Source organism: Pagrus major, chromosome 8, assembly GCF_040436345.1.
Source record: "Pagrus major chromosome 8, Pma_NU_1.0".
Lineage (NCBI taxonomy): Eukaryota > Metazoa > Chordata > Actinopteri > Spariformes > Sparidae > Pagrus > Pagrus major.
This window is the reverse complement of record NC_133222.1, coordinates 27,615,280-27,642,632: the sequence shown is the minus strand read 5'-3', so window position 1 is coordinate 27,642,632 and position 27,353 is coordinate 27,615,280. Positions and strand designations below refer to the sequence as shown.

Sequence of the window (27,353 nt, the reverse complement as noted above, 5' to 3'; positions counted from 1 at the left end):
ACACTGAACATATTCAGCCCGACCTGAAAAATGTGTTGTAGTGTATTTATTTCTGCCTGTCTTTGTAATCACTGAAGGGTCACTTAGTGGTTAAACTGCTCAGAAATGATTGAATGCACAGTCAAAGTCTGAAGAATTATATCCCTATGTTTATAGCTGTGGTAAAGACGCCGCCTGGCAACCTGTGGATCATGGCTGTTCTGACGCCTCTCTTCCTGTTGGTTGTGGTGATCGGCATGGTGGCCTTCATTCTTTGTCAGAGGAACAGGGTCATCTTCAAAACTGGCGCCTTCAGGAACTTCAAAACCCGCTCCAAGGTAAGATTGTTTAACTTTGTGACATCATGCTGTATTACTTTCTCCAGCTTTTGTTTCCTTACCATCTTCTTTTTCCTCTTTCTACTTGCTGGTCTTCCAGTTCTTCTTTCTTCATTTACTGTTAATACAAATCAACTTTTGCCTCGCTCTTACGAAGTAAAGTCTCAACCCAAAATATTAAAACATCACTGCTTCAAACCAACTCTACAATGAAATGTCAATAAGCTGATATAACTTGGTTCTGAATGAGTGACACATTGCACAGCAAACCGATTGTGTTAAATTGTTCCTTCAGGTCAGAAAAATGTAATCCCATATGTGCGGGCCTCAATCATTTATTATGTTGCTGCCCAGTAGCCCGTGGTCATTTCTAATCATGCATGCTGTGAAGGCTAATCGGCCGAGGAAAACTGGGCAGGGCTTAGTGTACTGGAAGTAAACCTTAGGGTAGTGTTGGCCCTTTCACAATAATAGCGCTCACTCAACATCAAGTCATTAATGGTTCGATAAAAATAATCATTTCAAAAAAAGATGAGTATAATAGATTGCTGGCAGCTGGTTTGATCAGCTCAGGTTGTTATCCTGGTCACAGTACAGTGCCTGACGCCAGAACAACAGCTGCTTGTGTCACTGCAGTCAGTCAAGTGGTAAACAGGCTCATGAAGAGGTTTTGCTTTGTACAAAATTCTATAATCTTGAACTATGTTTTTACATCCACTGAATAACATATTGACCATCTTTTGGTCTTTTTCAGGTCAAACTTTTGATACCCAGCATAGGAATCTCCCTAATGCTATGAATAAACCAATACACAGAATATTTCTGTCTCCAGATCAAAGACGACTTAAAAGTTTGACTATCAGCAAATATTCCCTCCTCAACAGAACAGTAGTAGAAAAAAACTATCTCTACAAATATCTGTACAATGTTTCTGATGTTCCTGACAAATATCCTGGTGGAGCAAGCAATCATACTTATAGGCTGATATAGAAATGTACCCATAAGCTATAAGATGGTTCATACCACAGTAACTGGGCATTTTAATCAGCTTTCTGATACCTTGAATTTGATCAAACCCGAGGATGTTAACATCTGCCAGCCCAAGATAAAGTTACTGATATCAACAGGAAAGTATTCACTCTTATCCTCAATGAAACAATTGAACACAGCTGTTTTGCATTGTAGGTTAATTGTGTCAAATTTGCATCAAAGTAGGCAAAATTTGATATATATTGAATTACATTTTTGTAGTTTTGATCATCATTTCTCTCAGTTTTGATACCCACCAGGTTGCTGTCTGGGAACAGATAGTTGACCCTATTTAAATGATCTATACGACATTGTCTAAATTGCATGGTGTAAGTGCATTTATAGTGTGTCCAACTGAGTTGCTAGTTTATTGCAATATCTGGCCGCAAAGGAAGGCACAAATAGGTTTCATTTAGCCTCTTAATTAATCATAGGTCTGTTTTAAATGTTACATGAATTAAACCAGTCATCAGTGAGAATTAACTGAGGAGGAGGTCTATCGATTTTACATTTTATATTTATTGTCTTTGTACAACAGTGACACTGAGCTGTGCTCTTCATTATCTGATATTTCTCTCAGACATTCTGAACAGAGTTAGGAAATCAAGAGATCCATACATCGAATTGAGACTAACAAAATGTTCATGGGAATGTTGACAATAAAAAACATACTTAAGCCTTAGCCTTGAAAACCTCTCTGATCATCTGACTGCATCCGTTTCTTGCCCAGGCACACGTCTTATTAGCAATGTCATGGTCTTCCCAGTTAATTTGGTAACAGGAGTAACTGGAATGATGGCCAAACTATGAAAATTATACATGTCCTTTCCTATCCTATCCTATCCTATCCTATCCTATCCTATCCTATCCAATCCTATCCTATCCTATCCTATCCTATCCTATCCTATCCTATCCTATCCTATCCTCCCATTTCTTATTCTAATCCATTCTATTCTTTTTATTATCTTATTTTTTTTATCATACTAACCCCTCCATGACGTTGTCCCTCTGACTCTCTCCCTGTTTAGACCTCATATCGAAGGGAGGGCAGTTACCACCACCAGGTATTAACTAAGACACTGGCTGGGTGGGATTACTGAATCAGTTAATTATTGTTTTGATGAATGAATGAGTTACTGCTTTTGTTTCAGAACATGACGTATGACTGTGTTGATCAACTCATGTGCTACTGCCTTGCTGGCTGCATATTTCTGTATGTGCTGCCTGTCGGTGTTGCTAGGCAAATTCTTGCATGTAGCTGCTGTGCTGTGGACATGACTTTTTCCACTGTCTTCATTGGCTTTTGGAGATCAATAGGAGGACCGAGGAGGGGGACAGTGGAGAATGATGAAAAAAACTATAATAGGCATGTAAAATTCACAAGCACGTTCCTTAAGATTTAAATTGTTTAGCTTTGAGTCGATTTGCTGAATTACCAAGGAGAGAGCTCGTAAAAAAGGCAAATGAGCTCTGTTCTGCCGGCCAGAAGAGGCCATATTTAACCAGGGCTCATAAACATGAATAACAGAAAGGAAGCTCGACACCTGTGAACCGAACAAATCTATTTTATTTTGTAGCATCCGTAAAAAAGTGACTCAAGCTTGTGTCATCAGCCTAGACTGCCTCTGTGCCAGTTCCCCTCCTTTCAAGCCAGTCGTTTTATCCTCTCAGATGAAGCCACTCTCATCCCTCAGTGGCTCAGCAGGAACCTTATACGGTCCCCCAACCCAATTCTTTTTTTATATGAGGGTCTCCACTGGATTATGGTAGCTATTTTATCATGGCTAGACCCAAAAAAGAGCAGCAATGGCCACAGAGCATGGATAGAACATGCTTAAAAGATTTAAACTACAAAGGACCATTCAGAGGCCGGCCCTGTGGTTGATTTGGCTTTGGTGGAGCATGTCAGCTGATTTACAGGTTATTTTTATTTACATCATCCCTCGAGAAGCAAAGTGTGCCTAGTGAAGAATGGTGGGACAAATTAATGGTGTAAGAAGGACATTTTTGGTGGGTAATGGAGCTGGTGTAACACCACAGCACAGAGTAAACACCCCAAATATGTGTACATGAGTGTGTGTGTGTGTGTATGTGTGTGTGTGTGTGTGTGTGTTTTGTCCCTGCTTTAGCGTATTTCCTTGTACAATGGTATAACATGAACATTTTAATTTCTGAGATCAAAGGTTTTATTTGCTTTCACAATCGTTTGTAAACATTTAATATCATTTGTGTTTTGTTTTACCCGAGCGCATCAAATATTAAAGGGCCCCGAAATGAGATTTCACAAGTGGTGCCGTGAGGCTACAATCACTGTTCTTATCCACAGTGGTATTTACTCTCTTCCAATCCCAAGCAGTGGCATGCATGAGCAAATGAGATAAATATTTCACACAGGGATTTAGTTTAGGAAGAGCTCGTGGCAATGTGGCAAACTTGAGATAAACACTACTAGTTGTTTAAAGCGTAGGTCAATTTTTTTTCCAAGTCTTAAATCTTAATACGAGACTCACATCTTACATTGAAAGAGTTAGTGGTTGCTGTAATTGGCCCTACTGTCAGTACTGGCCTTGAAACATTTGCTTTTTAAACTGAAAGATGACAGTTAATGAGGTGAAAAAGGGAATGACAGGGAACAAAGGCCCACAGCTATACCCAAACTGAGGACATTGTGATTACATGATCATCATCTTAGACCTCTAAGCCATCAGGATTCACAAAGCAATCCCTCCCTAAAGGTGATTCAGGTGTAAGAGATGGGGCTCACATCAACTCCCATTTGTTGCAACATGTGTTCCAAAATAATGGTTGTTTTAGTACGTAATTCCCCCTTTGTGTTTTGCTAGTCAGGTTTTCCTTGCCAAGCTGCAGTGAAGTGTTAGTAAAGCGATTTATGCTGTAAAGAATGTAATGTTGGAAGAAACCCATTTGGTTTGATTCATTTGGCTTTCTTTGGCTTTGGCCAGTTTTAGAAGTCACATTCTTATATGCTCTACCCCCAGGTAATTAAAAAACAAAAAGGTCTGTTGTGGTCAAAACCAGGAAGGAGCGTGAAACACTGCTTCTCAACCTGGTGTTAAGTGACCTGTAAAAGGACAAGTACTCTGGATTGTGCTTGTTTATCTTGATTCTGCATATTAATTAGATTCTCAAAATGTAAATTAGAGGACTTGTGAACAAATATAGCATCTCCCAAGTCAATGGAAGTAATGCCATGGACAGGCATTGTCTATTTTTAAACCACTTTTAGCACGACTTGCTAAATAGTGCTACTACTTCACTGTGGTCACCCTGAATGGATTACATTTACACTTGACTAAGATCTGATCAGAATGTGAGCCAGAAAACCTCTGATCTGGTCTGGATGATTCATTACATTCTGATCACAATGCATTCTGCCTGTATTTAAACCTGCTTTTGCTTATAATTTTCCTTAACCAGATCAAATATCCCGACACGTTATACACGTTAATGCCAGGTGTAAATAGGGTCTATGTCAGAAGCCATCAGCAGTGACTTGTGTATACTATAAAATTCTATAAATACTAACCAGACCTAAGCAGAGTAATAGACTCCATCAAGTTGATCTACTGTGTGTATGTTTGTGTGTCAGTGCATGTTTGTGTGTGTTCTGCTCCCAACCCACTCAGACATCAGTCACCATGCAGGACAGGCTAAAGCTGCTGATCAATACTGAGGTTTAGACTAGGTCTGCATGTGTGTTTAAGCATCAGTGAGTGATTCTGCAGAGTCCGACTCACTTCATCACTCTGCACGTCTTGTGTGCAGCCGGAACATTCTTCAAAATGGCTTTTACTCCCTCTGTGCCTTCATGTATAGGCGTGAAAGCCTCAGATAGCAGGCTTCCATGTGGACTACAATGGAAGTGGAATCAGCAAAAGCAGAAGCAATCCATTTTTCATTTGTAAGGTGTTCAATGAAAGCACAATGCAGTGGCTGCCATTTAAAGGGCTCAAGCTATTTTGCATTTTGCTGCATCATGCCATGAGTTTACCTAACCAGTGCAGCACCATGCTGATGTGCACCGCAGTCTACTACTTTGTCTCATTTTACTTATTGTACCAACTCTTGGGGACATTTTTGTTTCAATGCAGCTCTCTGGTGCGCTTCCGCCATTCGCCCTGCTAGAGCTGAATTTAAATCAATATGGCCGCAGGGGGAACAGAGCATATCTCATCCATCTGCTGTACCTCATCAAGCTGCTGTTGGCTGTTGCTCTGAGTTAAAATTAGACATGAGGAGAAGCTTCTGTTTGATAGTGAACGCAAGGAAAATAAGAGCAGATAATTTGGTGCTGCAACGGGGTCATGCTCATGTTATTTCACATGACATCTTTAAGTAAAAGAAACAGCCCAAGCCTGTGTCACCACCTTTCTTACTTCTCTCATGCTCTTTTCCTCCATTGCTGTTCTAGATAGATGTGGAGAAAACTGTCATCCATCTCTGACAGACTGATCAGAGGCTCAGGCTTTACCACAAGCCCTGTCCACAGCCAAAGTCTTCATTAAACTGAGCTGCTTGCGCAAGATGAAAGATGGCCATTTGCTCAGTCAACATGCTGTCAGTGGACAGTGGAAGAGAGGGAGAGATGGTGGTGGAGACAGGGAAAAGAAAAGGAGGATTAAAAAGGAAGGAGATGCAGAGACAAATGGGAAAGAAGGGAATGTGAGGATATGTGTGTGTGAAAAGAACAGAGAGAAGAGAGAGAAAGACCTTGAGCAAGTGTAGTAAAACGCGAGTCGCGAAATGTCAGGCACACTTTTCAAGGTTATGCCTCACGGCTCTGTCATTTCTGAGAATCCATACTGTCTCCATGCACGACAGCCATTACCCATCAGCCAGTGAATGACACATCTTTTAAAGTCCATGTGCAGTATGTGTCAGGTCGTCTCTCAGTTCAACAGCCCTGAAAGCACATCTAATGATGGCTCCTCAATAATCCATACACATAATGCATATTGGTGGAGGGATATGTTTGGAACAACACATTTAATTCCGACCCTCCCTCCTACCTCGGCTGCTGCCGTGACACACAGGGCCAAACTCCCCCTCAACCTGTGAACAGCATGTGGCCATAGGCAAATTACTGTTGCACTCTCCATACATCTTTCACACGATAGAGTCACAACTGTCATCGTACATCACTTCAACGGGTAGAGGATGTGTGCAGATACAAGCACACTCAATCCATATATTCATGGGGAGATGGTTTTTACCCGCTCTCTCTCTCTCTCTCTCTCTCCTAATTTGTGTGTTCTCTATATGTATTGTATCAGTTTCCTAACACTCATCCACGGCTGCAGCCACGTGTGTTGGAGCTAGCTGATGGCACAGCGGTGTATATGACCGATGAATTATTAAAAATGCCGTCAGCCAGATGCCCACGCTGCCTAACCTCACATGCACTCAGAATTTAGCATGCATCATCAGATGCATTAGGCGTCCCATTTTAGAGCCGCTCAAAATAGAAAAGGGGAGGCAAAAAATCAGGGTTTCATCTGCTTTGTTGTGTAACCTAAAAAGGGTCTTTCTCTCCTTTTTTTTCTCTCGTTCTCTATTCCGTAAATTAAAAGGCATTTAGCTTTACAAAGAACGTGTCCAGGCCTTGGAGGCTTAGCAAAACTCGTCTTCTGATGCCTTTTTTTCTTTGTCTGTTTATGCCAAAACCCCTGACTTCAAAGGTGCTGTTAAGCTTTGATATTTAGTTATTTTTCAACTTTTTTCTTTATGCCAGTTGTGTTGGTTGGAGACTGATAAACCTGGTTCGGAGGAGGGAGGTCCATCCAATTACCTTTATCTAAAATGGAAGAAACACTTATCTGGAGGTTTTTCTTTAATATTCAGGAGACCCTGTCATTTTAGCTGTAAGCAACTCTGACATCTGTTCAGCAGTGTTGGGCTGTCCAGTGCTACACCCTGAAGGACTTCTGCTGTTGATCAGATCAGAGTAACAATAGACTCAATATGATGTTCAACCAAGGACAGTTCAGTCCCCTACTTAGATTTTCAATATTTATGCTTTAAAATCTCACCTTCATGGCAGCTACTGTGCTTATCTATCTCTATCTTAATTTACATATAGAGGAAAATAAATCCTAAAATTGAATTTACATTATGAATTTAAGACTACAATAAACAGGAAACCTGTGTTGTGATGCCAATTAACTCCAAGCAGCAGGTTAATATTCATCAGCCCAACCAACCTGTGGTGCATTTTATCAAAGTATATTAAATAGTTAAAGAGTCAAGTGATTTTATGATGGAGACAGCTTTTGGAAAATGGAGCACTCACTCACTGCCAGTGGTGGAAGAAGTACTTTGTGTCTTTATTTGAGTAAAACTAACAATACATCAAAGTAAAAATACTCCCAAGTTTTTTAAGTTTTTCAAGAATAAAGTACTTAAGTATAATCATCAAAACATGCATAAAAGATCAAAAGTACATATTTTTGCAATTATTTCTTTATTGTTTTATAGTTTTAATATGAATATAGCCACAGGTAGATGCACAACAGTTCTCTTGAATATACCACATAATTGTGTTGAGAGATGGTATTACATCATGGTGTAACCCAGCCAATACATCATCATCATCATCAAATACAGCAGCCTGGTCAGTGGCCCTGCGCTTCTTAGTTTGACACTGTAGTTACCCCTCAAGCTTCACTTCTTGAAGTGCCTCTCTAGTACAGTGGTATAAAGTCTGAATCCGACTGGAGTTCGTGATATAGTGGGGCCAAATGTTGAGAGTGATTTGTTTTCAAGTCATAGTCTGTAAGTAGGTCAACATACATTAATGAAATAACTAACCTACAGTACTTGTTGTGACTTGTCACTAACGTAAGTTATGTGACTGAACATAGTTATTTTAACCCAACGTATAACGCATCTTTTCCTAAATCTAACCAAACCGTGACTATTTCACATCATAACAATGCAAAAGTCAGAATATGTGAACTATTAGTCAGCAAGCTTTATTTTGAATAAAATAAATTTCTGATAATTTTACATATTATTGCTACTTTGACCACTTCACATGCAAAACTTGAGTTAGAGGTATAGGTAGAGCATCATAGTTTGATGCTTAAGGGCACTGACCAAGCTGCTGTATTTGATGAGATGGATGTGACCCCAACTATAGATAGATTGATTCTCCTTCTGAAGCTGATTTTTCACTTTTTTTTTTGGTTAGATTGAAGTCCAACTGAAATGAATTTGGATGTTTGTTTTCTGCTCCAGCAAATATCCTGTTGGTGAAAAAGATTAAGCAGAAGAGGCAGAAATGTATATTTTATATTATTTAATTTCAACCAGACAGAATGCTGTTACTATTCAGAACTTGTTTTCATACAGTGATTCATACTCAAGTTGTTTCTTGTGGTAACTTCATTGTTCTATCTTTGGCAGAAGGTCATACTTACTAACAGCTATGAAAAACAAGAGCCACAGACTTTGAACAACAACCCAACAACAAAGGTTTTCTACTTAAGTTTTCTTATTATTACTTACAAATATGAATACACAATTAAGCTTACACATCTAGGAAAAAAGAGCAGACCAGTTAACTAATTGTTTCGCTGCAGCACATCAAAAAAGCTTAGATAAGAAAACCTATATTCAAGTGTCATTTTGTTCAGGATAGATACTGGTCTGGTCCTTACTTTTCTCTCTCTTCGGATTCTTTTTGATAATCATACTTGACACCAGAGTTGGGGCAAATACTGTGAGTCTACAGGGTATTAATTGAGGAAATGGGACACATTTCTTAAACTGGATCACCACTTAGGGATTCAGGCTGATTAAATAGGATTGTTTTGTATGAAAAATAATGCCTGATACATCTTTCATTCCTATAAAGATGAAGATTTTCAGGAGAAATTGTAATTTAGTATTTCCTCAGAATGTCTGGGGAAATAATATCCACACTATGTGCATCTGTCTGCTGTCATGTGCTTCGATTGTGGAATTATTCTTGTGACTCCATACAATCGAGACTCTCTTGCAAACATTAGCTGCAGTTTGCTTTACTCTGCTACGCTCCTTTGAACCATGCGTCATGGTGTAAGTGCTGTATATTTTGTGACTGCTTTATCATCATTGCTCATTATTGTTGATTATAAATTACATTGGCCTATCAGTCTGTGATGTGTAGTAAGGATGTAAAACTTTACTGTACTGTGGAATACTGCTGTAATTTGTGTTGCCTTTTTCCTGTCTTTGCATGTGCTTTTAGTCCTGGAAACCAATGCTTGTATTAATGCATCAAGTTGCTGTTGGTTAATCAATCCAACAGGCAAACTGAAAATGAAGCACAAGAAACAATGCTGCATCTCTGACCTTTCAGTCAAGTTAAGGGTTTCTGACCTCTGCTGTATTATCTTTTTCTCTGCCAGCCTGTCCAGGGCTTCGACTATGCCAAGAAGCACATGGGAAGAACGGGTGATGAGGCTGTCTCTGTTACCAAGGAGACGCTGGTGCTAGGGCTGCCTGTACGAGATGCTCCACTGTCAATGTCATTGGATAAGAAGGTCCACCAGGATGGGACTGCCAGCAAGAGGCCTCCATCTGCTGACATACACAAAGGAGGGTAAGACAGTTACTGACTTTGTTTGTTCACATGTTTTCTTGATGGTGTTATATTTGTTTGTTTATGGTAAAGACTTTGACCTCAGGTCAAAATTCAGTAAGTCGCTAACTTTGTTTGTTGTTTAGTGTTTGGCAGGTAGTGTACAGCAGGTTTTAAAGCACTATTCTCTGCGAGTGGTTGCCTGCTGCTGCTAGAAATAGGTTTGTTGTACGGCAGTAAAACAAAAATTAGCTAAAAGATGCTAAAACATCCCATCAAGCTGATAGAAACTGCAGAGTTGTGTGATGACTTTCGGTGAGATCCTCACTACGACTGATACCTCTTATGTTAAACAGCCATTTGGGTCATTATTCATATAAGAATATTAATAAAACTTTGAAACTACTAATCACTAATTAGTGATAGTAAAACTAGTTCACTAATTTGGTTTATAAACATTACAGAACACCAATTTGCATATTCAGGCCCAATCCCAACACACCCCTTGCCCCTGACCACTTAGCCCTACTCCTTCGTTTTGCGTGTCCACGCCTAAGAGTAGGGTGTCCCGATCATCATCAGAATCAGAATACTTTATTAATCCCCGGGGGGAAATTATTTTTGTTCCAGATGCTCCGTGCAAAGTAGAAATAGAAATATAGCATGAATGGAAACAAGAGATAAAGATAAAGATATAAATAAAATAGTAAAGTAGACAATCTCAAGTGTTCAACGACCACTCCAAGTATTTACAGATATACAGTTCAATGCTGTATATATATGGTATGGGATCCTTGTTGGGATAGAGATGTAGTGCGAGGTGTTAGGACTACATGACCAGGTTTTTACGGTTTGCTTTTGGGTGTTACAGCAAACTATTTTAATACATAACTGCAATAGGTGCCACTCACAGACTTTAGCAATAGAACAGATCGCCTCCATCACACTGCTGATATCATAATATATAATTCATTACAAATGTAGCTGTTTTTGCAAGTCTGCTTATTCCAGTCATCCCTGTGGCCTGTGATATTGCACAGGTAAAGAGTTGAAATAATGAGCTGATTACACATGCTGTTCCCAGCTGGAAGCTTTGTGAAGGAGAACCACAGAGTTCTCAAGCATCTGTTTCAGTCAGTGAGCAAGCCAACAAACAAACCCCGAGCTTTTCAGCAGGACGAGCCATCAGTGTTTGTTTGTGCATCACAGTGTTAAGCCAGCAATAAGCAGTGCAGAGTCTGACAGATTGACATGATCTAAAGATAAGTCCAGTGTTAACGAGGAGCTGTTTGAAGACAATAAAAGGAGATTTTATCTAGCGCTCAACTGATGCTGGATTTGAGGCCGATACCGATATTGGGGGGTAAAAAAATTCAGATATTGATATATTGGCAGATATTCTATACATACTATATATATTCATGTATACATACACACATATACAGTATATATGTGTATATATACACAGAATATATACTATATGAACACATTTTTTGCAATGCCTCAAATATGGTTATTAGACACTGTCCAAAATTACATTGTTGCACCAAAACAGCAAACTCCACTGGGAATGTAATAATTATAAATTACTGTTTTCTCAGTTTTGTTCTATAAAATATAAAAGATGACTATTATTTTTCCAACACAACCTCATACATAAATGACTGAATAGGTTGATTGCCAGTGACAGCCAAGAGGACATACTGTATGTAACCATTTCCAAAACAACATGTCCGTTGCAGTGTAACAGTGACAGGCAACCCAGATCTTCGTCGTACGCAGTTTGGTTAGGTTTAGGAAAACATTGTGAGTTTTGGGTTTGAATAACGATGTTACTTGTGTAACTTCAGTTACAAACATGGGTACGCTAGGTACAAACCTAAGTAGTGTCATGTATGTGGTGTAATTTAACTCCGTTAGTAAATTGAAATAACTTATTGTTGACTTTTGCTTTCACACTGGACACTAACAACGCCTTCATTGGTGAAAGTCCTGTTCTTGTTAATGTTGCATAAAAGATATTCATAATTTTGTTTGTTTCATAGCTCTTCTGGGCTGGAAAAAGTTTTCTTTGACCTGCAAATTATAAGAGTATATGAATGTAAATGATTGTGATGAACAGATTGTAGTAAATATTAAGATCCAGAGGGTTTATTGGTCAAACATTAAGGGAGGTTTATCCTGTACTCTAACTTTTCATCAAAGTTGTCGCACTGGGCAGAACAAAGCTTGACTTATGTTGCACAGGTGGTTTTACACTTGTAGTAATTATGGGACTTTTTTTGTTCAGTATCTCTCACATTTTTTGAAAGACACTTCAGACCAACTCTGCACTTATCCGAGCCTCCAATCTTGCCATGTGGATACAGTTCAACAAAGATTAAAAAAACAGTCTAGATTATGTCCAACAACTTTCACACCCACTTCCAGTGTAAATCAGAATACAGATGCACCAGTATTGCTGTGTTAAAATTCATTTGGGAAAGTAGAAACCCCAGATTTGCCTGTTTAAGCCCAGGTGATGTTTGTGGTTAAATAACATTTTTGCATGAACAATTTTCTCATCATTGTCAGTACGAAAAGAAACTATCCTCTGATTGGCAAGAATAACCAGCACTGGATTTAATACACCCTGCACACTAATGAATATCAAGCCTCAACTCCTGCCCACACAATTTTAAAGATGCGGATGAAATGGGATTAGACAGATTCTTGGTGCCAAACTCTTCATCCCCGACTGACTTTCAGGAGACTTACAAACCATTAGGTAGTGTGCAGATAATTATCTATAAGAAGATCTGCAAAATAGTTTGTCTTAGATTTCAGAAGGAACAAGTTTGATGTCCCTCTGACCCAGTGTTAGTGCTTTATAAAGACTAGAGCACAGAATTTTTTTGCTACTTAGTTTCAAAGGTAAGTGAAGGACATTCATGTTGTCTAAGAGATCTTTGTTAAAAAGTGTACCACTCTTTTTCAAAGTCTGTGAAAACATGTATCCATTTCGTGATACAAAATTCCAGCAAACCGATCAGTTATCAGCAACACATTCTGATTTCTATTCTGATTTTATGAAAAAGCTAATTAAATCCTTGTAATGACCTAACCCTTAAGCTAAATAGACAGTCATTTTTCATTACAGGCACTGAGAAACTGTGGTGAATTAGACAGGTTTGCTGCTATTTTTCTGTATGTCTGAGATAATACAAGTCACAAAGATGGATGATGCATTTGACTGCTGCTAATCTTCTGTTTTATGTTATCTGTCTCAATTCGGCATCTAACTGAGCGTTGAGTCTTTTCCATATATTTCATCTGTGATTTTCTTACTGTTCAGTGTTTTTTACACTAATCTTCGTTGTTAGTGTCTTCTACATTTTATGCATGAGCAATGAATATGATTTGTAAACATCTGTCAAAATCACAGTTTTAAATGTCTTCACCAAAATGTGAAAACAGTCTCATTCCCAATAGACTGCACTAGGATTATGAGTTATAAACTGCTCTGTACATTAACATAGAAAACATTTAGTACAAAATGATGAAACAAATTTTTATAAAACTTTTCCTTCCCCAGACATTTCTCTACTACAGTTTACACCCACACACACCCACCCACATTCAGTGGTGACATCTTTCCATAAGGAAGTCATAAATGAGATGCATCATGCCTCTTCTCACAGAAATGCTAATTCAGGACCATGCACAGAAGACAGTGCCTCATATTTACACACCACTAAATGAAGTGAATGGAGGTAGGATTAGTTGTGCTCTGCTTCTTGAGTATGATAAACACATGTATATTTATAACCCTGGCTATAGCCATGCCAGAGGGAGCCATTCAGCGTAACAATGATGACAGTGTAAAATCCTGAAGGAGCTGGCATAGTGCGATAATCAGCTTTACCAACCTGTATATAAGCACATGTATATCTTATGGGGAGCTATTCTTCAAAGAAGGGTGTATACTAATTAGAAAATGAGGCAGTATCTCATCCACTAACCAGTGCAGTATGGAGTGCAGAGGGTTGAGAGGGGAAATTTCAAAAGCAAAACAACAACAAAGCAATTATTCTCTGACTTTATAGTGGTAACTGAACAGAGAACAAGACTTCTGAAGTGCTTTCTCTCTTTAAATGTACAGCCGCTATGTGCGACATCAGAGGAGAAAGGGAGATAAGAAAGGAGCAAGACAGATGACTTGGACAAGAAAACAAAACTAAAGCTGTGTCTGAAATCACTCCCTCATTTAATCAGTAATTATCCCCTTTATATATTTGACACTCAGTAGGTTACTCTATAAGAAGATGTAGAGTAAAGAGAGTAAAATGACTCAACACAGACAAGTACAGAGTTGTACAACTGTCATTTCCACATCCATAAAAGTGAGAGTTTGTTTTTAGCAAAGAGTACTGCAGAAACTCCTTTCCACTATGTTCCACTGTGAAATCTTTTTGAGGGAACTCTATTGTGCATACATTTCACTTTCAAGATTCAAACACTAAGATACAAGTAGATACAGTGTAGTGCACAGTAGGGAGTGATTTCAGACAGACTCAGTCAAAGTTTAGTCAAAGGAAACGTAATATGAGTGAACAAGTAATGTGCGCAATGAAGATGAGAAATGTGAATAGTGTTTGGCGATTGGATTCCATCATGACGTCATCGTATTTTAAGGGGACAGTGAAGCCGTGCATGATGACCCTCCCCTGATGGGTCACTGGTGGTGGTGGTGAGTGGATGAAGAGAATGGCTGAGATCTGGATGAATGTGAAGAGGATTGGGCTATGGTGAGCTCGCACCAGGGGAGCTGGAGGTGAATCACAGTAGAGGTGAAATTGCACTGAAATGACAACTGACAGCAGCAGAAAGGAGAACAGATTTAAATGTTGACAGCAACGATATGATTGGCTTTAGAAGACTGTGGCATAATCTGTCAAGTCAAGTCAATTTCATTTATATAGCCCAAACAGTTATTGACATGATTACAATTCATCAAGTGAGGACATAAATGTTTGCACCACATTTGTTTATTCTTGAGAAATTTCACTTTCCATCTGTGAATTTTCCGAAAATTTTAAATCATGGTTTATTAAAGTCGCGTCAGTGTACACTTCCAATATAGGCCTACCCATAAATTTACTGTAATCTAAAAAATATATGATACACATTCCATGAATTTGAATTAAAGTGTCCAAATCCTAAGTGTGTAAATGTATCCACTATATAGTGCCCTCACAAATTCCACAACTGAACAAAAAAAGTAGTTCCTGTGACATGGCTGCCTTCTGCTAACCATCCCACAGTATAATGCTGTGCATTTTATAGAGAAGGGAAGAACTGTTAATATAGTGAATAAGTGAACAAGGGAACGATTTTGAACAAAGCCATAGATAAAACTTTTTCCACAGCTGACATGTTGACTTGTAGTGGGAAAAAAAAGTATCAGCAATGGCTCCGTTCTATTCAAGTGTCCCAGTAATGCATGCACAGTGCCAGGACCCTAAGAGTAAAGCCACCTTTTGCTGCAAATATGAATACACAGCACACACACAGCATATCTGATTGATCTCCATACAATTCATATGACTTCACTTACTGAAATACACATCAGCTAAACACAGTATGTGAATACAAATGATTTTAGTATTTGACATGCCCTGAAAACTTCTCTTCAAAATATACTTTTTTTCTTAAATGTTTTTTCAGTTTAGTCTTGTTTTTTTCTTAAAATGATTGAACTTGTTTCTGAAAACACTGAGATAATTGTAGTTGGCAGTTCTGAAGACTGTAGTATTGTCTCGACACAATAGGTGACATGATTCGCACATTCTGTTTCAAGATGCAAGATTCAAGATGTTTGCTGAAAACCTAAAACAAGTGTTAGAATCAACAGCAATAATTTCAGCTACAGATTGTTCACTCGTCTGAGGACAGAGTCGGATGCAGACTGAATGCTAACCGTGTGGGGAGGTGGAGAGATGGTTTATAGGTAGAGCATTTATTCTGCTCACTGCATCCTCCAGAGAACTACAATGTGTGAGGCACAAAGAAGAAAGAGAAGCAGGGAGTCGAACATGAATTTCCAGCAGTGTGATTATTGATTCTGTTGCTCCTCTCTCTGGCCTTCCTACACAGATTTACCTGGAACACACACACTGTTTTTTTTTACCTCCATCCCTCCGGCTCTTTGCTTAATACCACAATTTTTGCTTACTTGGCCAGCCATTGACCGTGGTTCAGGCTGCAGTGTGTGTGTAAACCTGTGTATCTGTTCACAAAGACAGGGCGTTAGCCTTGCCTGTGGCTCTGTGATGTCCGGTCTTGCTGATCTGTGCATCTCACACCACCTGTAGACATGCCTGTCACATTGTGTAGCTGCTGTGGCTTACATGCCTCAAGGCTGTGTGTATGTGTGTGTGTGTATGTGTGTGCATGTGTGTGTGTGTGTGTGTGAGAGAGAGAGACCTGTATGTGGTTTACATAACCGTGTGTGAGGCAAGACAATACACATTATATAGGTCTACATATATGCTGTTGCATGAGTTTATTGACTCTTCTGTAGTCAAGTGTGTGTGTGTGTGCGCGTGTGTGTGTATAAGTAGCATACATACTGCCCAAATAAATCAGGATTGTTTCTGCTTTACTTGTCCTTTACATTTGTCCTGTATTTCCAAACGTTTTCTATGCTTTGATGTAACATGTTTTTCATGGGATGAATTCTGTGAATAAAAGAATCCATCCCAAAATAACTGCAACCCCAAATTATTATCATTGCAAAATATGACATTGAGCTACAGTACAACATAGGCTACAGTAGAACAGAAGATATATGGTTGCTTCATTTTCAGGTAATAACCACAATCATATCACTGTTTGTGCCTGTTCTGTTGTCTGACCACCAGAGGTGGCATGGGCCTGATTGCCCCCTCAATAAACTGTTAAAAATTTTGGGTTGCTGTTATTTATCGATGGTTTGTGATCGCACAGTTTTTCAGCATTTTTATTAACAAACCAAATTAACAATTTAATTGATTGTTTGAATTAATTAATTAAAAATAGCCCCTAATTTTTTGCCAAATTTCTATTATTTGTATGTGCTTGTCCATTACATAAATGCACACTCACTCTGAGTTAATTTAAAGCTCAATTAATGTAAGTTTCTTAACTTATATCTAAAGTTAATAGATATTTTTTCACTAGTATTAACTGTGAGGTGATGCCCTGTTTGTGTACTGACTGAGACTCATAAGCCGTCCCGCTCTTCTTACTTCCTTGCCTCTCTCTGTTGCCTCTCTCTGTTGCCATGGATACTACAGGCGGTTGCCAAGCGAGGAGGATGGCTCGATGTCGAGCAACGGCTCTGGGAAGCTGAACACTAGCAAGAGCTCTTCGGCCCGAAGGACGACGACCGGCAGCAGCAGCAAGAACGGCAAGGAGGAGCTGCACAAGAGAAGCACCAATGGTGAGGAGGACGGGGAAGAAATATGGAGAGCGGTTAAAAGAGAGAAAGAGAGAGAAAAGAAAACAGAGAAGAGAGAAGGAGTAAATGAGGGAGAGGACAGAAATGATTAAGTAAAGAACAAAACAGACAGACGGACACACTGATGGATAGATCAAAGACAGAAAATCTGTCACTCCTTATGTTTGCCCACCACAAAATCTGTCATCAGTAATTAACTAGTGTACATCACAAAATACTGAAACACATACACCATCCTGCCTCACGCACACACATTTCTTACACAACTTGCGTTACCCCAATACACACAGACACACATTGTCTTATACTATATTTTACCAAAGGACAATTAATATGAGCTGATGAAGTGCACATTAGAGTGAAGACACTCATACATTAAGTGACTCAGCCACATGATGACACAGTTACTCATATCACGTAGTCTCACGTGTCTTTTTATTCACACACACTCATACACGCAAACCGTCGACAACCGGCTCTTAATCAAAAGAGAGGTTTCAGGTGTTTGTATTTCAGTATTTAGAGTGTTTTAAGTCGGATTACCTCATTTTAGGATGTGAAACTCAAGTGATGTATAAAGATAAAAGCCAGCAGTTGACAGTGACTGTGCCTTAAGCACTGCATCAAGTTACTTTTGAGTATAATCACAGAGGAAGGACAGACACGTGGGTGGAAAGTGAAGCTGTGATAACATACTGTCAAATTAGGTGTCGTTGTAATCCATACAACCTGCAGCATATGGTTTATGCATTAGAAGAAGTACTCACTGTTTAATCAGTGACACTCAGATGAATCATCATCCTGGGAGATAACATATTGATACACTTTGTACCTTTTAAATCAAATTAGCAATGTAATAAAGTAAAAGGATGACTTTTCCCCTCAATAAATGTATTGAGGATCATATTACCAATTATGTCCAACTTAAATATAGAAACACATTTTCCATCCTAACCAACATAAACACAAAGCACACAGAAAAACACATATTGATACATATTAATTACATCAAAAAGAAAAAAAGAAAAACACCACTAGGATTTGACAGATCTGCAGTGAAAATGTTACAGGTAGACATGGGTAATTTTTATAAGAAGCTCTTTATAAAGGACTTTTAATCTGTAACTACTAGCTTGATTAATGATGAATACATTTCTTACTGATGCTTCTTGCTGATATTTATTGATGAGAGTAAAATCTGGGTGGCCAGTTTGTGTGTTTCAGCTGGTCTTTATCCTTCTTCAGACACTTTAGTTGTCTAGCACACCCATTTATTCAGAAGACGGAATGTTAGCAAGACATTAATAGTGGGTCATGAGAAAGCATTGCTAAATTTTTTATTAACCACTACTGAATTCATTACTTATTACTTATAAACCTCACAAAGGAAGTCATATTTGAAAGTGGGGCCACATCTTGCCGGGACCATACTGCAAGAAACATGATTAATATGTCACTCTCAAGTCTTCCTTTTCCTTTCCCCCTCATACTTGAATTGATATTGAGCTGAAAAATTAAGCTACACAAAACAACAATTAATTCTTATTATGAAAATGTCAAACATGCAAGACATGCTTCCACTGTTGTGGATAACGATTGAAAGATTTAAATAGTATCTTTAGCAGCAGTAAACCTGTTGTAGTTAAACTTTTTTGCAGTAATGTGATTTTTGAAGTCTGGGGTGTGTCAGTAAACTGTAGGGTGTGGTTACAGTAGCAGCGGAGCACACTACTGAATGGCATGTTCCATGCATCATTTAAGTTATCAAATGTACGATATATTGAAAAATGTATCCATTTATGATGGCTGCTACATTAGAGATAATGGATTATCGAAATTTTGCACACAGCTAGATACTTGGTATTTTGGGAAGTATAAGTTCCAAGGGCGTGTTCACACCAGCCTTGTTTAGTCTGGTTAAACCGAACCCTGGAGCGTTTGCCCCATGGTGCGGTTTGTTTGGGTCGGTGTGAACGCTGGCCTCGAACTCTGGTGCGGACCAAACAACCGCACCCTGGTCCGCCTCGTAGAGGTGGTCTCGGTCTGCTATCAAGCGAACTCCAGAGCGGATTATTTCTGGTGTGTACAGTATAGGGGCATTCATTCATTCATTTGTTCATTCATTCAAGGAGATGCATGGATTCTATAAACAAGAGCTGCTTTTATCATGGTAGGCCCTCATTATTGCCTGTCGTCTACTCCGGTATGATCGACGGATCGCATAGCGTCTTCGGCGAAATGCATGGATCAAGACATTATTTCATGCCCGCTGCTCTATGAGGCGTTCATACGCGCGGTCCATTGAAGTTTGCGTGTAAGCGCTCCAGATCAGCACTAATGTAAAAAATAAGCAGACGCTCCATGATGTACAGTAGGCTACCGATCTGATGTACAGATTTGCTGTCTACCCGCCTAAACAGTTTGACCAATAACAGAAGGGTGTTGCGGCCACGTGAGTTTGGTTTACAGATTTTGGACCGTTTGAGTTTGGCCTTTGTGAACGCAAACCGGACCGACTCAAAATTGAAACAATGTATCATCCTTGCGTTGGTTCGGATCAAAAAACGGACCTTTCACAGACCTTTAGGTGTGAACCCGACCTAAGACTAGGATTTAAATTAAATTCTATGAATTTGTACAACATGTTACTGCAAAACATTCATTTGTAATAACAGTCTTCTTGAAAGGTCAGAGCGGTTCAATAAATTGGTTAATCAAAAAGAATTTCTAGTGCTGTTGCTTCATCTACAAGCTCCCTCTACAGGGTCCAATGAATATACTTTGTAACCCTATTCTTACTTTGATAAAGATTCCTCTTCAGATGCAGGATTATGAGCTACACATGCTTTTATCTACAGTACCTGCTATCAGTGGTAGCAGTTAATGTACTGCATCCTCAATACGACTTGTTTAACAGATCACCAGGCATATCTTGTTTCAGCTCTGCACACGCTGCAGCTTGTTTCTGTTCAGTGACAATCTAGGACGCTGTGATTTTCAATCTCTTTTGCATCAGCAAGACAATGTTCACAGTAATTTGTGTGATTTATAGTGTTTATGCAAGCGAATGAATGAATACCCGGAGGAGAGCAGAAGAGGATGAGTAATTGTTTCATTTTCTCACTACTGTTAGCAGAGAATCAGAGATGGACAGAAGTAGTACCGTTCTCGGAAGAAAAATTGTCTGGAGCACACTAGAGCTTTGGTCATGGAAATGAAAGTTTGATAAAAGTGTAAATCCAGGAAACCTGAAATAATAATACCCGATACATAGATAAAAAATAGGGAGGGGGAGGTGAAGAAAAACTTTATCTGTAGACAAATTTAAATGTATCCACAACCACCTGTGAAATACAACAGGAGAGAAGTGCAAGTGCATATCCTGCAGATACAAAGATGCTTCCTTTCACCTGTTTGTGAAGTCTTGTTTGACATTTTCAGCGTTTGTTATGTCCTTGAAGGTAAAACTGGGGTGATGTATCAGTCATTTAATTACCTTTTTAAAGATATAGCTTGACATGTCAAGAAATTCATTTACTTGCTTTAAAGCAGAGAATGAAAAAAAAATAGAGGATAGTATTTTCATGTCTCTACACTATTACTTTGGTGTACATGTCTGTTCACATGTACACTAAAGTGTTAGTGTAGAGACGTGTGTGTGTGTGTGTGTGCAATAAAGGATAAAATCAATTTCAGCTAGTTTCTGTGATACATTGAGAATGTCATAGCTGTGCTTCCACTGTGCTATCAAATCAACCTAATGATGATATTTCAGCTTCATTTTTTCTTTCTTTATTCTGAACAGCATTTTGGTGCTGATAAAGGTGACTGTTAGACTGTAGGGGGAAAACACATTTAACTGTTTGAAAACAACTTTTAATTGAATGTTTTTAGTTCCCACTTCCATATTATTTGTCAGATTATTTATGAATAATGTAGTAAGTAATGTAGTGCTGTAGGGTGGTGTGAGTCTAAATCAGACAGATTAGTCTCTATTACTCACCTTCCTTATGCTGATATGGACAAGCCTGAAAAGTCAATTCAGTATAAAAAGAAGGCAATAGTTGAATCAAAATGTGTTACAGGATATCATTTTCATTATAGCTACATTGCAGAGGACTTGACCTTTAACAGTTGACTGTACAGAGAAATGGTGAAGGTGAGAGAAAAGGAGGATAAAATGCAGTAAAGGTCCTAGTATAGATCATATTGACCTTCAAATCGATCTTTATCCTCAGATTGATCCTTGGCCTTTTGCTGTACAGCTAAATGTTAATGACACTGGCCTTTCTGTAATTAGTGAGATGCAATTTAAAGTATTTTTATTTCCATTTTTTTTTCTTTTTTAAGACTGACTTTGCCAGCCCTATGCCAGCCTGATACCTCTATAAAAGTCTTCTGGTAGTTGTCAGGGAATTAATGTAAATAAGATATTGTTCTTAATGTGTTGCCTGGTATAGTAAAGGTTAAATAAAAATAATACCCAAGCCATGAGTGCGTATAAAAAATGTCCATACTTGTAGGCAATTACATCAAGTACATCACTGGAGACTTAAAGCAAGAAACTGTCAACAAACAGATTGTCAGATGAGTCACAATGTTTATCTCCTCCTGCACAGTTAAAGTGGCCCTTAGTAACAGTTGCTGCAAAATTAAGTTATTATATTCCAGTAGTGGTACAATGTATTTAGTAGCAACCTGATGAGTTGACTCTATTCCAGCACCACTCAGCCATCTCAGAAAAACATTTTACATGTTTAATTAACACAACAGACCAATGTTCAGCATCTGTTGTGACAGTGGTAGAAATGACCTTATGGCAGCCACCAGTGCTCAGAGAGCATACATTATTTACATGCAGTGCTGTGATTTCCAATGTGGTTCACAGCCTCTGCTGCTTGTGACGCCACCTGTCCTGCCCTCAACTGTCACAGTCAGGAAGAGCAACAAATAAAGCAGACTGAGCAGCAGCCAGGGTGAATGGTGACAGTGTGGGTTTGGAGCTGAGTTAATGGCAGACTGTTGTAGCCGAAGCAGTAACGAAGCAGTCTGCCATATGATGTCAGTCAGGCAGTGAGTCATGGTGGACCCAATAAAAGATAACACTGTCCATCTGCTGCTCCCCACAATAACATAAATACTGAGAGCCTCATATACTGTAAGAAGCAGCTGACACGTCATACAGCTGATGTTTCCTCACCAAGGCACATAAAACTGCAAGTGTATTGCTGTAATCTAAATTTGCCATGACAAGTAAAACTTACATTAGACTTATGACACAAATGTCATTGTTTTGATAACATAGCAAGGGCCAATATACACATAAAGAAGACACAACACCTGGACGAAAGCAGACTTTCAGAACTGTGCATGATGAACCTAGTACAGATATATGACATTCTCTGTCACACACACACCTGCTGTACATACACACTCTCTATGCAGTCCTATTAGGTTATTACATTTTGAGGAACTTACTGTATTTGTTTGATAACTTTTCAGCACATTTTTCATTTACTGAGGCCAGGTAGTGTTTAAATATTTTGCTGCTACCTTACCTTATTTTGTGTATTATTTTTTCTTTTTTCATTTAAGAATAGGAGCCAAACTTCTCATGTGTTTAATATTATCCGTACCCACAACAGAAAATGCACATACTGTAGCACGCAGCACCAATCAGCCCTCAGTAAGCTCAATTATAAACTCAGTTTTCTGAAAAACTACAGCAACATACTTTGCTTACATCTAAAATTTGGTAAAACAAAATAGCAGTTACACTCTTCTGTCTAACATCCCTCTTTAAAGGAATAGTTTGACGTTTTTGATTTTGTGCTGAGAGTTATGTGAGGCTTATTACCACTCTCATATGTGTTCATTAAATATAAAGCTACAGTCAGCTTAGCTTAGCATAAAGATGGGTTGATAACAAACACAATATAATTCCAATTAAAAAACAAAACTTTAGCTTGATAGTTACTATACAGTCAATCCTCACAACTAACTCTCAGGAAAAAAATGAATAAACCTTTTTTCCCTAAATTCTCTGCACTTCCCTTCTGAAGAATAAAAAGGATGCAGTACACACAGTTCTAGGAATCATAAAACACAACCTTACGTGCATTCAAACAGAGGGTAGGACACCCCTTCTAGGGCTTCTTGGACACAAGTTTCCAGTTTGTCAGAAACTGCTGTAATTAACTAAATTTGCACACTTTTTCTCACAATTTTACAATTATACTCAGAAGATTGAATGAAATTGTTCTGTGAATGATTTAGGAATAGGTCAAATATATAATAATTCCTATGATTACAACATCACATCCTCCTGTAAGGACTGTCTTATTCTTTCTAACCTACTTGTCTTCCTCTTCCTACCAGACCCGTATGACGACCATTCAGGCTCCCTGCGTCTCATCACCATCAAACCCATGACGGCCCAGCCAACCTACTCCTACCCCTCCTCCTCATCCCACAGCCAAGACTCTGTGGTCATCAACGGGGAGGTGAGTCTACACACACACACACACACACACACACACACACACACACACACAGTATATACGTAATACTATACACACACTTTCAAGGCTGTAGCACACTCAGCTGTTAGGTGACTTAACAGTGTTGACAATAAAGGGCAGAGCAAAAACTAGAGCATCATCATCATCATGAGTCACAAATACATACAGTATAGCAACATTTTATAGTTCGGTACTCCAGTGGTAGATATTTTTTGGAAAGATTGTGTTGTGCCTAAACTAGTCTGAAAAAAAAAAAAGAATGAATAAAGAGAAAGATATCCAGTTATGGAGTCAGCTCTAACAGTGTAAATATGTAGCTAATATAATAAACGATAAATGGTTCAAATATTTGACTAAAAGTAGTGGATATATGGAGAAAACATTAAAAGTAATGGAGAAATGGTTGAAAGACTTAGGAAATGATTGAATAAATGGTCAAAATGTTTTTTAGTATTGAATAAATTACCAATTCTCACTCTGCCCAAACAACTTCACATCAATTAATGGAAAGCCACAGAGCCAGTCCTTGTTGAAAAATATTATACATTTTAGGCCTAAACACGACTGATTTTCAGATCCATGCATTATTCCCTGAGAAATTAATACAAATGTCCAAAAACGCCTGATCTCGCAATGTTAAAGAACGTGAAAGAAAATCCTGGATCCGTCCCTTTCTCTGGATACACACCAAAAGTTAATGGGGTCTATTCTGGGCTGAGACCCATCCTCCATCCAGGTTTAATGGAAATTTGTTCTGTGGTATTTATGTAATTCTGCTAACAAACCAACCAACCAACAAACAAACAAACAGACAAGGTAATAGATAAAACTAATGGGTAAATGGTTGAAATAGTGAGCTAAAAGCAGATCGACAGTTTAATTGTATGACAAACAAATTGTAAAAACACCCATCTGTATATATTCACTAGCATCAATTCTCTTGAACACATTAGGAGTATGAGGGGTGGCGTTGGTGAAGGGGTATTTCAGTTCATCTGACTAGGCTGTCAGACAAAAAGCTTGTGCACCACTGCTTTATGTTACATTCTACAGTTTCAGGCGTCGCTTATTCTGCCCTTCCTGTACTGTAGTATTATCATAACATCTCCTCTGGGACACTGATACTGAATTTAGCTGTTGTTGCTGCAAACACAATCCAAAGCCTCCTCTCCTCATCTAGTCTCTCACGCTTCACTTTTCTCCCACTCAGCCTGTCACCTCTCACTCTTCTCTTCCTCTTTGTCCTTATTCCAACTCAAACTCTCTGAACCTATCTGCAGAGGAGACAGCAATACACAGCCTGATGATAAATTATCCCTCAATCTATTAATATAGGACCCGAAAATCCCCTCAGGGGCTCTCCAGTTTTCCAGTTCATCTGCAATTGATTGGTGCACATTAGCAGAAAATATCATGTTCAGGGTGTGACACATTCTCTGATTATTGAGCTGTAGGGAATGTTTGTTCAAACACGTTGATCTGCATGAGCGCTAGAAAGAAAACAACGAAGAACTTTTAAAAAAAATAAAAAAGTTAATCACGAAAAAACACTTAATTGGCTGTAAGTGTAAGTGTATGGTGCCAGGAGAATATGATTTCTTGAGTTCAGAACTTGAATGGATTGTTTGCAGGCAAACCATGGTGGGTTGAAGCAAAAGTCGGACATCGAGCACTACAGGAACAAACTGCGACAGAAGGCTCGGAGGAAAGGGTACGGCGAATTCTCCCTGTCTGAAAGCGGCAGCCATGGGTATAGTCACCGTGACACCAGGCACAGTCGCCATGACGGGGTCAAGGAGCCGATGACCGCAGAGGAGAAGAGGGCCTCCTTCGCAGGATGTCACAAAAGGTATGGAGTAGACGTTGTGGGAATAGCGACACTTCACTGTTAATGTACCTCATATGATTACAAATAATATTGATTGACTGGATTGATTTTTAGAATCTGCGTATGAATGTCCTTTTAATCACAGGTTTCATTGGCCTTCACTGCACAGCAGATAGTTAAAATCAACAAATCAAAACAACCAGAGACATCTGTTCAGATGATGGCAGACATGGGACAAAATCTGACTGGATGTTATGACAGTTAAATGAAAATGTTTGACAATCCCAAAATTAGAGGATTGGACTTCACGATCAGAGATAAATCCTATTTCATTATTGAAGTGTCTAAAATTATTCTTATTTTGTCCAATTTCATTTAATCATATTTATACAGTAAACTATGAAAAAGAGTGCTGTACAGCTGACTGGTGTTGGCAGAATGAATCTGACTTTGATGAAATAGTTTTATGAATTAATTATTCGTTTTTTGTTTAATAAGTAATATTTAAACTGCACTTTTCCACCAAGAATTATAATTCTACTGTAGATGTGTAGCAGTAGAGTATAGTTGCTAAGCAACACATAAGGAGTGAGTGAGTAGTGAGGGGTGATTTTTAGTATTTTACATTTCATACTGACAAGAGTCTGTTTTGCTTCTCCTTGTCAATAGCTGATGAAACACTTTCAATCTTTGCACAGATCATGAAATCCGTTTACATCCGCTGTTCAGACACAGAAGAAACGTTTATTTCCCCTCTGAAACTCAACTTAGAAAATCCATGGATGTCACAGTAAACATAGCAAATGGTGCCTGGGATTTAACCTGCAGAAACACCACAGCATTAAGCAGTGCCAGAATTTTAATGTAAAAATAAGAATTTGCCTAAATGTCCATTAAAGTGCATTTTAATCATGTGACACATGGAAGGCCTACAGATGTTTTTTTGGTTCTATATTCAGTTACACTGTGGATGAAATGTATTGTTTGACACAGATAATCATCTCAGAACATTTTTGCTTTTTTCATGTAAAGCAATAAATCATGAAGTTAACTCCACAGTTGTTTTGTTTATAGGCAAGACCAAACAAATGTTCCAATTATCTTTAGGTTTTAACCACCCAAACCAAAGTCAGTGGTGACCTTTTTATTTTGTTTTTTGTTAGCTGTTAACACCATCTAAAACATTATCATCAAAACCACTAAATGCTGTTGTATCATACATACATCATTGTGTCAATTGGTCTCCCATCCATAAACTCCCAATTAGAGCTGCAACAAATAAACTATTAATCGATCAGTTGTCAACTATTACATTTCTTGTCAACTATTTTTAAAATCAGTTTGCGCAATTTTTTAAAGAAAGCCTCCAGCCTCCTAAATGTGAAAATGTTCTGGGTTCTTTACTCCTCTATGACAGTAAACTATCTATCTATCTATCTATCTATCTATCTATCTATCTATCTATCTATCTATCTATCTATCTATCTATCTATCTATCTATCTATCTATCTATCTATCTATCTATCTATCTATCTATCTATCTATCTATCTATCTATCTATCTATCTATCTATCTATCTATCTATCGGTTGTTG

At 38.5% G+C, this 27,353-nt stretch overlaps 1 protein-coding gene across 1 annotated transcript in view; it reads left to right on the top strand.

The window, feature by feature from the left end:
- Positions 1 to 27,353, top strand: part of kiaa1549la (KIAA1549-like a) — a 112,855-nt gene that overhangs the window by 77,186 nt on the left and 8,316 nt on the right. Inside the window, exons 11-16 of the mRNA XM_073472740.1 lie at positions 157 to 317; positions 2,375 to 2,410; positions 9,758 to 9,951; positions 17,247 to 17,392; positions 23,789 to 23,913; positions 25,563 to 25,780. Coding sequence (XP_073328841.1) covers positions 157 to 317; positions 2,375 to 2,410; positions 9,758 to 9,951; positions 17,247 to 17,392; positions 23,789 to 23,913; positions 25,563 to 25,780 — 880 coding nt within the window. The remainder of the gene's footprint in view (positions 1 to 156; positions 318 to 2,374; positions 2,411 to 9,757; positions 9,952 to 17,246; positions 17,393 to 23,788; positions 23,914 to 25,562; positions 25,781 to 27,353) is intronic.